Raw genomic sequence first — 10793 nt, 5'->3', positions numbered from 1 at the left:
CCATCATGTCAATTCCTAGGCATCTATGTGTTAGTCTTTTTTGTTTGTTTGTTTTTTATTGGAGTATAGTTGATTTACAACGTTGTGTTAGTTCTCCTGTAGAGCAAAGTGAATCAGTTATACGTACACATATATCCACTCTTTCTTAGATTCTTTTCCCATATAGGCCATTACAGATTATTGAGAAGAGTTCCCTGTGCTATACAGTAGGGCATTATTAGTTATCTATTTTATCTATAGCAGTGTGTATATGTCAATCCCAATCTCCCAATTTATCCCTCCCCCCACCATGTGTTAGTCTTTGAATATAAATCCAACAACTGGCCTTGCAGACTACCAAGGGATGAAGAGAGAATTCTTAATGGCAACTCTAAAACCAATTATGGCTCAGAATGAATGAAAAGGACCACAAGACAGGTTTTTGGTTTTTTTTAAGAGTTTATTCTGAGTTTTCATTTTTGGATAACCAAGCAGCTCTTTAAGAATGCACAGAAGAGTCATTCTGGCACTTTTGGATAGTACATAAGATTTGTTTAATAGTCACATTCAGTCTACTTGCTCAGCCCATACTCTTGTGTTTGGTAAGCAAGATCAGCCCATAGGATTCCAGAGTTAATACATAACCATATATACAAACAGCCAATAAAACCATAATGGTGCCTAGTGGCCAAAAGGATGGCGGAGGGAAGGGGATCGCTAAAGTGTCCTCTAGGCTAGCTTAGCTAAACAGAATCCACGTCACATGTGAGAACGACAGAATACACTGAGCTGAAGTGAGAATTCGGAGCACGAATGGGCACTTGGCGGCATGCAGTTGAAAGAAAGGGGGGATCATTTCATAACTTTATAAAATCCAGGCAGTTCAATTAAAGAAGTTAAGAAAAACAAACGAAAAAAAGCAAAGTAAGGGACTGTCTGTTGTCACTGTAAAAAAGGCACTTGGAGTTAATGGGACCAGAAGTGAAGGACTGGCAGCTGATAAAAACTTCAGTACGATTTCATTAAGAGGCTTGGATGTTCAGAGGTGACACTCAGAAGTTCCTGAAAGGAGATACCGAAATAAACCACCAAGAAGCAGACCAGGTGAAAACGAAGGAATAAATTCCTTACAACCAAATTGTGTGTGTGTGTGTATGTGTGTGTGTGTGTTTAACAAAAGCAAATCGGAAACGAAACCTAGCCAAAGCAACAATCTAAGCAAAGTAAGACCACGAAGCAGCGATGCATAGTTTTCCTTTGAGATAATGCATACCTCCAGACACTAAGTGCCAAGCTAATTTCTCAATAATAACTTCACAGGAGCATTATTGTGATAGAATGGATTCAAGCAATGCAAAAAGAGTCTCATCTGTTCCCATAATCTGCGGGAGAACTGAGGTTATCATCAGAACTCAGCGACATCACGTGAGGTTTTTTGGTGTCCTCGGGGGTGGACACATCAAGTACGGGGAACGACGCGTACATTCTGACACTCCGTTCGGCCATCTCCCTGGAGGCGACGCATTCTTTCTTCTGAGTAAGAACTTTACTTCCAAACACTTTGACAGTAACTGCAGAAAAATGTCCACTTCCCACGGCGGACGTGGTTCCACTTCCTCCGCAAACAGGTCAGCGCTTCCGTAAGAAAGAATTTTTGGCAACTGGATTCTAGTCCCCCTGTTGGGCGGCTCGGGGCCGCTCATTTGATGTTGAACGCCATCAGGGGTCGCTCCTCCCGTTTCTGCCACGGGCTCTTCTTGCCTTCGCCCTGGTCGTCCTCATCATCTTCGTCGTCGTCGTCCTCCTGAGCGGATCGCCTCTTGTCGGGACTGGCCGATGGCGCCGGGGGTACGTCGGAGGTTCGTTTCGTCGTCTCCTCCTGCAGGCTGGGCAGCTGGCCGCCGCTTCTCCGGCTGGAGCTGTCCAGCAGGCACCGCAGGGCACTGTCCTCGGGCGTCCCGACCGCGGTGCCGCCCTCGCTGCCGCTCTGGTCCATGTCGTCCAGGTACACGAGCTGCGTGTAGGCCGAGCTGTCCGCGGCCCGCGGCTCTTTCTGCGCATGCTCCTGGACTGGTGGGCGGTTCTGTGGCAGAGACAAGGGGTCTCCTCTTCCCTTTCGAGCAGATTTGGGTTCATTCATATCCACGCCAGAATCCAAACTGGCATCATTGCTCCCGTTCCTCCCAGCTCTTTGGAGATCAATGTAGGAATGTCTGACGTGTGCATTGGACCGGCCGTCCAGGGACACGAACCAGGCCCGGGGGTGGGGAAGGGGCTTCCCACCCCCAAGTTCCAACAGCGCCTTTTCGGTCAGTAGCTGAACCTCGCTGTTCATCTGAGCCAAGGCCGCGTCGTTCAGGGATGCTGGGATGGAGAGGGACTCGGACATGGACGCATTCTGCGGGGTCCACTCCCGGGTGCCCGCGTCCTGTAGGTGCTGCTGCGAGATGGCCTGGCAAGATAAGGGCTGGGCCTGGATCTGTGAGGAGGCGTGTGGGAAGATCCCCGCGTGAGGGCTGGAGAGCTCGGCCTGCAGTCTCTCGATCTCGAGCTGCTGGTCGGCTGGGACAACCAGGGGCTGGCCCACATACGAATGGTCCCCTGGGAGTTTCATGTAATGAGCCGGGATGACCAAGGCGGGTAATACTTTCCTGTAAACGCTGTCATTGACCTGATCCACGGAACTACAGCAGATCAGCTGGCCGGGCCGCGGGAAAGAGGTAGGTCTCTCCAGGTGGTCTACTGATCGCGACATCATACATTCAGTAGGTCTGCGTTCCATCAGCTGGTCTTTCTCCGGAGATGAAGGTGCGGGGTACATGTGTTCCTGAATGGTGAGCTTACTTCCTGTGGAAATGTGGGTCACGGAGGCCTGCCCGTCTCTGTCTTGCTTTTCAAATAAAGGCTGCGAGAGCATGGCATTGTAATTCCTCCTGTAGTCACTGCTGCCGGGGGACTCATAGCCTTCCCTTTCCACAGATTTCCTGGCCTTTAAGGGGAAAATCTCCACCGACTTACAGTAGTCTTTTCCCAACGTCCCACTTGGTGTCAGGTTGTCAAAGGAGATTTGGCTTTTATCCTCCTCCTTGTGAGACAGGAGTTCCTCCCGAGAGCTGAACTCCTGCGAGGTGCTGTAGGAGAGCTTCAGCATGGGCGTGTGCATGTCCACCTCCCCGCTGGAAGACATCATCTCTAAATGGACTCCGCTCATCAGCTCCTTTGAGCCTGGGGCGTCGGGGGGGCGGCCCTGGCTGGTGACGGAGAGCGGGCCAGGGAATTCTGATTCCCGCCGAGAAAACAGCAGGTTGATGTGTGACATGGAAGTTGACTGATCCCTTTTGGAACTCTCCAGGGTGGCAGGAAGTTGCAGTTTTCTATGGTGCTGGCGGGGTTTCAAGCACTTCCGCCTGCGATCAAAGATACAAACCCCAAGATTAAAGATTCTCAGAACAGTGAAGGTTCAAGTCGAAACCTAATTCTCAATTCCCACAGGAAGAAACAAGACAACACAATGAATTGGCAGCCAGAAGCCTTCTCACCCCGCACCCTCAGCCCTAGTTTGATTCTGAGGGTCGCAATGTGCAGATTTTACCCCAAGTACATCCAAGTTATCCATTCAAAAGCAGAGTCGACGATAAACATTCTTGCAAGTCGATCAGATGAGGCATCAAAATAAGAATAGTTCTGCTGTGTCCTTGAGAATATCATCTCTTCATTACCATTTAGGACTATTCTGAATGAATAATGACAACTTATTTTTTTGTGACCGCCCTTCTAAGAAACATTTTACACAGTGTGCCTCCCACTTTGTTTGCAACTTACGTGACAGATGTTCAGTTCTTAGGTACTTTTTCATGAGAAAAAAAGGACCTTGACTCAGAAAAGGACCTCGATATCAATGCTTGCGCAAGAAATTCCAAATTAAAAGACAGTGCCTCAATGGTAAAACTTTACCTGCAATAATATAAAAGGAGACACAGCAAAACCAAAAGAATGAAAGCCATTCCTCCCAAGATGGCCAAAAGAAACACCGTGTGATACGTGGCGATGTCCTGTGTGACAACGGGACCTAAAAAGTCAGAAAAGGGCATTTGAGATTTGTGAAAACCTTTAAATAAAAAAAGGGGAAATGAACTGACAGCGTGATGTTTTTCTTGCTCTTATTGGCTGGGGTGTGGAGCGGCGGCCATATGCAAACACCCTTTAGATGCAGCATCATCGTAACTTCCCTCAGTGAAAAGGGATTACCCAAACCATCACTAGAGCACTCTGAATACTCAAATTCTATGTGCAGTGTCCAGGGTCCGTCCTTAGCATTGGGTACCATTTTCATCATTCTAAATATGTGATCTTTTAATAAAAGAAAACTAGATGCATGATCATATAATGAGGGGGACTCATCCATTCAGAGACATGGCCTGAAGACCTGGGGATTTTATGATACTGCAGAAGAAAAAAAAAAAAGTCATGAAATTTGATTCTCACTTTCCCTGGGCAATGATTGCTGTGTAATCATTGGCCTAAACCCTTGGCCTAAATGAATCAGTTGAAATGTATGAAATAAATTTCTATGACTTAAAAAAAAATAATCCACAGCTTATTACAGGGGTATCAAGGGTTTCTAAAATGCCTCCCGTTTTAAAAAAATAACATCTTTCTCTCTAGTATCTGTTCAAAATGGCTAACCTGACGTGGCAACAGACCTTTCCAGAACTTACAGACAAGGTGATCAGAGGTAAACATATTTTCTTTTTAATCTACATTAAAATCCATTAGAATCCATTAAATTAAATTGGGATTTAATTTACATTAGAATCCCAAGAGGTAGTTTAACTTACTCCTTAGGTTCAATAGTAGTAAGGATCTATCTTAATGTTGCTAACAATGGATTGACAGCAATAACGAAAACCTCCCCAAATTACAATATTGGGGCACCTATTGGTGTCCAGGTATCTTGGCAGTGCTCCAAAAGATGGGAAGGAAGGAATGTGGTTATATCGTACATTACGTCAGAGGAGCATGGTTATGATTACTAAACACCATAAACACCCATTTATTGATTGATTTTTTATATTCTAAGGGACAGATTTCTTCAAAAATCTCTTAAAAGCTAGATAAATCCAAGGAGACTTGTGGATTTTTGAAAATAGTGACATTACTTAAGTTCAAAAGATGACATCATTCTCTCCCAATTACAAATCATTTCAACGGGGTGAGGGTGAATATTTAGAAAAGTTGGAAAAATTACTGACAACTATCTACCGCCTTAATTGTTCAGAGAAACTTTTCTTTTTCTTTTTTATGACACAGAGACAACCCCACAGACATAGGTAATGCCTTGGCAGGGGTCACCAAGAAATCTGGGGTACACATAAAAATTATTTCCAAATAAATGAAGCTTGGTCCTTTTAAGTACTTAAAATGCTATTATTTTAACTTCTGCCAGTGGAAATCTTGATAAACTTCACAGTCATACTTCATTTCCTTCTTAACCAGAGAATGAAAGAGAAAACTCTATTTTCTTCTTGGTTTTGGGCTCACGAAAGCACAGCATCACTGTAATTTGTTTTAATGTAAGTGACGGCTGTGTGGTTACCAATATACACATTTCTACGTTAAATGCCGTCAGGGCTGTACTATATGTGCTTTTTATGGCTTTTTGTCTCTTCCTTCACTGCTCTCAGGAATCTTGCGTTGACCTACATCTAGCAGTTCTTCCCCTCTTTACAAAAGTATCTATTAATCTGTCGCATGATAGGAACACCGATCGCCATGGTTCTTTGAAATAGATCTAAAATAAAAGTTAACTTTAATGCGCGGGCTTTGTGGTCTCTACTTTGGTACTTAAGGACTTTTTTTCTTTCTTACCTTACTCATAATCATATTCTAGATATTTCAGATTTGGAGACTGAGGCATTTCTGTAGCTGGTTCATGCCTACGTGGCTACAAGAACCATACAGTAAAGGGAAACGCATACTCTTATAACCCAGATGTGAAGTGTACATTTTCCCAGGATTGGACTATAAAGTAAATATAACTGATTTTTCAACACCCATCTAGGGTTGGCCTCCATCAAATTAGTTACTTTGGGAAGTCTAAGTGTTCATCCCAGTGATGATTCCATTGGTAAAGTATTTTGGACTCCCATTTTGGAACTGCCTTCATGGTTAATTGACGAGACAACTTTTAATCATAGCACATTTTGACCTAGCTCAATTACCGACTTTATTCACCAGCCTTGGAGGTGGGTGACTTTTAGATGTGTCTAAGAAAAATCAAAGGGACCCTCTGGGCAAAAAGATTGGCCACCTATGAAGAGTTTCGCTAATGATGACAGTCCAGGGGAAAAAGGTTCTAAAGGCATTTTGAGTACTGGAAGCCATCCACTGGAAAGACTTCTCCTAAGGTGACTATTTTGAAAAAAGCAATTCTAGAATACTCCTAGGGATAAATCAGGGTGGTTCGGTTAAAAAAACCCCAAACTTTTAGTCAAAATATTTGTGAAATTAAACTTCAGTGAAAAAATATGAGTGAATTCATATATCCTAAGTGGAGATGAATATTCTTTTAGATATAAAACAACAGGTTTGCTTTTAAGCCTTTCAGAAATGCCCGATCAAGGTTTTTGCCCCAAGAAACCTCCAACGGTGACTTTCTGCTGGTCCCTCTGGTGAGATTGCCTTATACTACGTGTTCTCTTGCACCAGGCCACAGCTGTTTCAGAAATTAGGGAGGAGGTCTGACCCGCCTCTGTGGGCTTTAGATTGAGAATTCCCTACGGCAGCTGTCTGAGCAAAACAGAGATTCAAGACAAGGCTATTTTCTATGCATTATTCTTATCCTGGATGGGAGAGTTCCAACCAAAACTCCCCCAACCCCCAGGAAAAACCTTTGACTCATCATTTGCTTTTTCACACTTTCAACCATATTTAAGGAAGATGTGATCTCCCTGCTGACATCGCTTTCAAAAGCACACTTAGCCTGAACCCTCAAAGGAATCGGTTCCCATCACTGCAGATTTCAGGGGTCCTGTTACCTGGGTTGGGAGGAGACATGGCTGCCACCCAGTACCCCAACTGAGGGGCGATGTATGTCCACGTCAGCTGGCTGCCTTCCTGGTGCACGAGGCCGAGACCACTCTTCAGCCACGTTCCTGTGGGATGCAGAAAAAACTTCAGCCACATGCACGCTAAACTATTTAAGGCTTAAGCCCATTGTACAAGTCACCTTCAGTGTCGTGTTTAGAACCCATCAGAGAGCCAAAAGGGTCCAGCTCTCACGGAGGGACTGCATTTCGCTTTCAGGAGAGTCGAACTTGTTTTTCTTCCTGATTAAATGACTTTCAGCCACTTTATCACACGTCCCTGCTTCCAAACGCAGATAATTTTAGCAGAAGCTTTTGGAGTTTACTCCTCCACCATCATGTCCCATCTCCTCCGGAAGCCTTAAGGGTTTAGAAGCAGAATAAAGGTAGCATGAAAAGGGCTGGTGGGACGGGAAAGAAGAGGGGAAACTCCAGCTCTGTTTATAGTCTTCAACCTCAAGCAAATAAACGGATTTCCTCTCTGGAATCGCAGACCGGTGACATCAGATTTGCTTGGGGAAGTTTGTTTGTTTTTTTTTTTAAACATCTTTATTGGAGTATAACTGCTTTACAATGGTGTGTTAGTTTCTGCCTTATAACAAAGTGAATCAGCTATACATATACATATATCCCCATATCCCCTCCCTCTTGCGTCTCCCTCCCACCATCCCTATCCCACCCCTCTAGGTGGTCACAAAGCACCGAGCTGATCTCCCTGTGCTATGCGGCTGCTTCCCACTAGCTGCCTATTTACATTTGGTAGTGTATATATGTCCATGCCACTCTCTCACTTCGTCCCAGCTTACCCTTCCCCTTCCCCGTGTCCTCAAGTCCATTCTCTATGTCTGCGTCTTTATTCCTGTCCTGCCCCTAGGTTCTTCAGAACCATTTTTTTTTTTTTTTTTTTTAGATTCCATATATGTTTCGGGAAGTTTTAAAAAAGTATATAGATTCCTTGGTCCCATCTTTGCAAATTCTAACACATAAGACTGGCTTAGGTGAGTATTTTAAGAAGCTTCTAGTTGGTTCTGATGCTGGGAAACATGGAGTATGTCCAGGTCAGGGCTGTCTTCAGTCACTACTGTAACTAGTATCTCACAGTAGTGAGCACCTCTGTGTGCTGGCCCGTCGCAGCAATGTGCTTTCTATACAAGCTATCTACGGTTCTCACAGCGACCCTACAGAGGAGGACTTATTTTCCCCTTTCAGACACTGGACACTGGTGAGACATGGAACTCTTCCGAGGCCTCCCAGGGGTAGAGGGCAGAGCAGGGGCAGACTAGGTCTCTGCCTGTCTGGCCTCAAGGCCGGTGCTATTTTTTCCATTCTGCCCTGCCGCATCTCCTACAAAACCTGCCAGCGTTTGAGAACTTTTTTACTTTGTAAGGTTTCCAGGAGCCCGTCGCCCAAGGCTGCCTGGCTGTCACCTGTCTCACCTGCAGAGAACCTTGCTTTGAGAGCCGGGGAGCAAGGGAGATTGCTGGCTAGGTCCCCACCAGCCCAGAGACACGGGTCACTCACACAGGGCTCCTCCTACATCACCCACGCCCCCTGAAATGGCTGCATGTGGAATCCTGTCCCCTCCGGGACTAAATGCGCCAGCTGCGCACCAAATATTCCACCTTCCAGTCTCCAAATCCCTGCCTTTCCTATAGGTATACACGTCACCGAGGTGGTAAGAGCAGTTTTCTTTCCCTCCTGAGAAAAGAAGCAATACCTGGCAGACTTCCTAGGGCCTATCAGTTGCCATAGCAACATTCAGATGTACGGGGTGGAAAGGTGCCCCAGCAACGCTTCCCATAGCCCTCCCCTCCCCCTCCTCCTCCTCCTCCTCCTCCTCCTCCTCCTCGAAGACAGAAGGTGAACAAAGAAGGAAGATGGGAAGAGGCCAGGCGTCAGCGGGTGCCCTGCTAGTCTGACTGCCCCCTGCAACAGGCTGAATCATGGCCCCGGCGGATTTCAAGTCAAGTGAGATGAGAATATACGCTGGAAGGTTTCCAAAGTGAGGATAAGGATGCTCACTTCAGATTCACGTGCTGAAGAGCATCAAACCAGAGGTGGTCCAGCCACTCCGGGCATCACTCACTCCACAGGGCTGCTGAGAACATGGAAACAAGGAGCATGTGACACAGGCGGCTACAGCGGCGTCGGGTCAGAAAGCTTGCCTGAAGGCAGAGAACGGATTGTTTGCTTGCCACCACTTCCGGTTTCCCCCTCGGGGGCCCCATGCTGTTTAGCTCGTGACTTACACACCCGACCCCACTCCCACACGCTCTCCCACAGGAGTGGCCCTGCCAGGATCTCCTATCAGCCAGGAAGCCGCCTGCACTCTGGTTTGCAGTTTCCCTCTTGAGTCACTGCTCTTCAAGTGGAGCGGATTAGGTTAGGCTAAAGGCAACCAGAGGAAAACAGCTGGAGGCTCACAGCCCTGAGAGCTCACTCAAGGGCGAACCACCTACCTGGATGGCTAAGTCGCCTTGGCTTTCTACGACACAGCCATCTGGAAATGAGCTTTTAAAACACCTCCCAGTTACACCGGGAACAAGCCTAAAGGGTGGACGGACACACACACCCCACCCCCCGCACACAGCTAACAGGCCCCCAAGTCCAGCCTGTGATGTTTGTGGGAGCCAGAACAGCCAGGAAAAGGCACAATACAAGCTGCTTTGGGAGCTCAGTAAGAACGAGTGCCTCTTGCGGTGGGCAGAGAAGGCTGGGACAAGCTGGGCTCCGGTGAACAGGCAGGACTGTTACTGGGGTGGAGGGTGGCCAGGAGCAGAGGGAAAAAAGAGGGAACAGCATGCACAGAGGCACGGTAAGTTACTGGCCCGGGGAACGGGAGGGAGGGAGACTGGGGAGGGCTGGGAGGGCTTCCGGCGCCATTAGCAATGGAAGGCCACCTGCCTGCCCCGCTCCAGTTCTTCCCAGGTTGGTCCTCCCAACACACACTTTTACCAGAGTCTGTGACTTTGCCCTCAACTGTTGTTCCAACCTCACATGCTTTTCCTCTCTTCCAAAAATCTACCCATCCTTTAAGATTCAAGTCACATCCTGTGTCCATCCTGAGTCCCTCCTGCGCGCAGGGACCTTCCAGGTCTCGGCGACCCCAGGGCACGTGTTACAACATCTCCCATTTTCCAAAGCATACCTCGCCGAAGTTGCTAACCCTCATCCTATGTTCACTTTGTCTTCTCAACACCCAGAAACATCCCTGGCGTGGGAACGTGACAGTACTTGAGGGTGAAAGCCAGACGTGCAAACTCCCCACTCCCCCTCAAATAATATCAGATGACCTCCTGTGCAAAGGTGGGTGTGGCTGGTAGGAAATGCAGTTAAGCTTGGGATTCTGCTCTTTCAGACCAGAGGGAACAAAGCCAGCTGGGAAAGAGGCACTTATTTCAGCCTAAGTTTTCTGTGAAACATACATGTGTCCAATGAATAAAGGGCAGCGCTGTCTTGCGATTCAGCAATCACGTTGTTATTGGCAAAAGCCATTTCCAAGCTTTCTGTGTAGGAAATTAGCTACAGGGAACACAAGAATTAATGAATTGTGTACTAGAAACATATGCTTCTCATTACTGAAATCCTGATGCTGTGGTGTGAGGCTGTTTTCCCACCTGAGGAACCTCCGCACACGTAAGAGATTCTTGGGCTCATGGCTGGACAGCCAGTGCCGGGAATGGTCACTGGTGACCGGACAGCCAGACAAACAGACCTCTGGAGAGTCTC

General features: G+C 46.9%; 1 protein-coding gene across 2 annotated transcripts in view; it reads right to left on the bottom strand.

Moving 5' to 3' along the window:
- Positions 1-431: 431 nt before the first annotated feature.
- The window catches only part of FAM171A1 (family with sequence similarity 171 member A1), a 133563-nt gene continuing 123201 nt past the window's right edge, over positions 432-10793 (bottom strand). Inside the window, exons 5-7 of one of the 2 annotated variants that reach the window (XM_007460881.1) lie at positions 7017-7133; positions 3934-4048; positions 432-3386 (exon numbers count right to left, since the gene is read on the bottom strand). In XM_007460881.1, the coding sequence (XP_007460943.1) occupies positions 1679-3386; positions 3934-4048; positions 7017-7133 (1940 nt within the window). In that variant the 3' untranslated portion in view covers positions 432-1678. The remainder of the gene's footprint in view (positions 3387-3933; positions 4049-7016; positions 7134-10793) is intronic. The other variant, XM_007460880.1, reaches the window with a different exon arrangement.

This window comes from Lipotes vexillifer, unplaced genomic scaffold (genome assembly GCF_000442215.2).
Source record: "Lipotes vexillifer unplaced genomic scaffold, Lipotes_vexillifer_v1.1 scaffold534, whole genome shotgun sequence".
NCBI lineage: Eukaryota > Metazoa > Chordata > Mammalia > Artiodactyla > Lipotidae > Lipotes > Lipotes vexillifer.
Note: the sequence above shows the minus strand (reverse complement) of the source record. Positions and strands in the feature narration are given on the sequence as shown.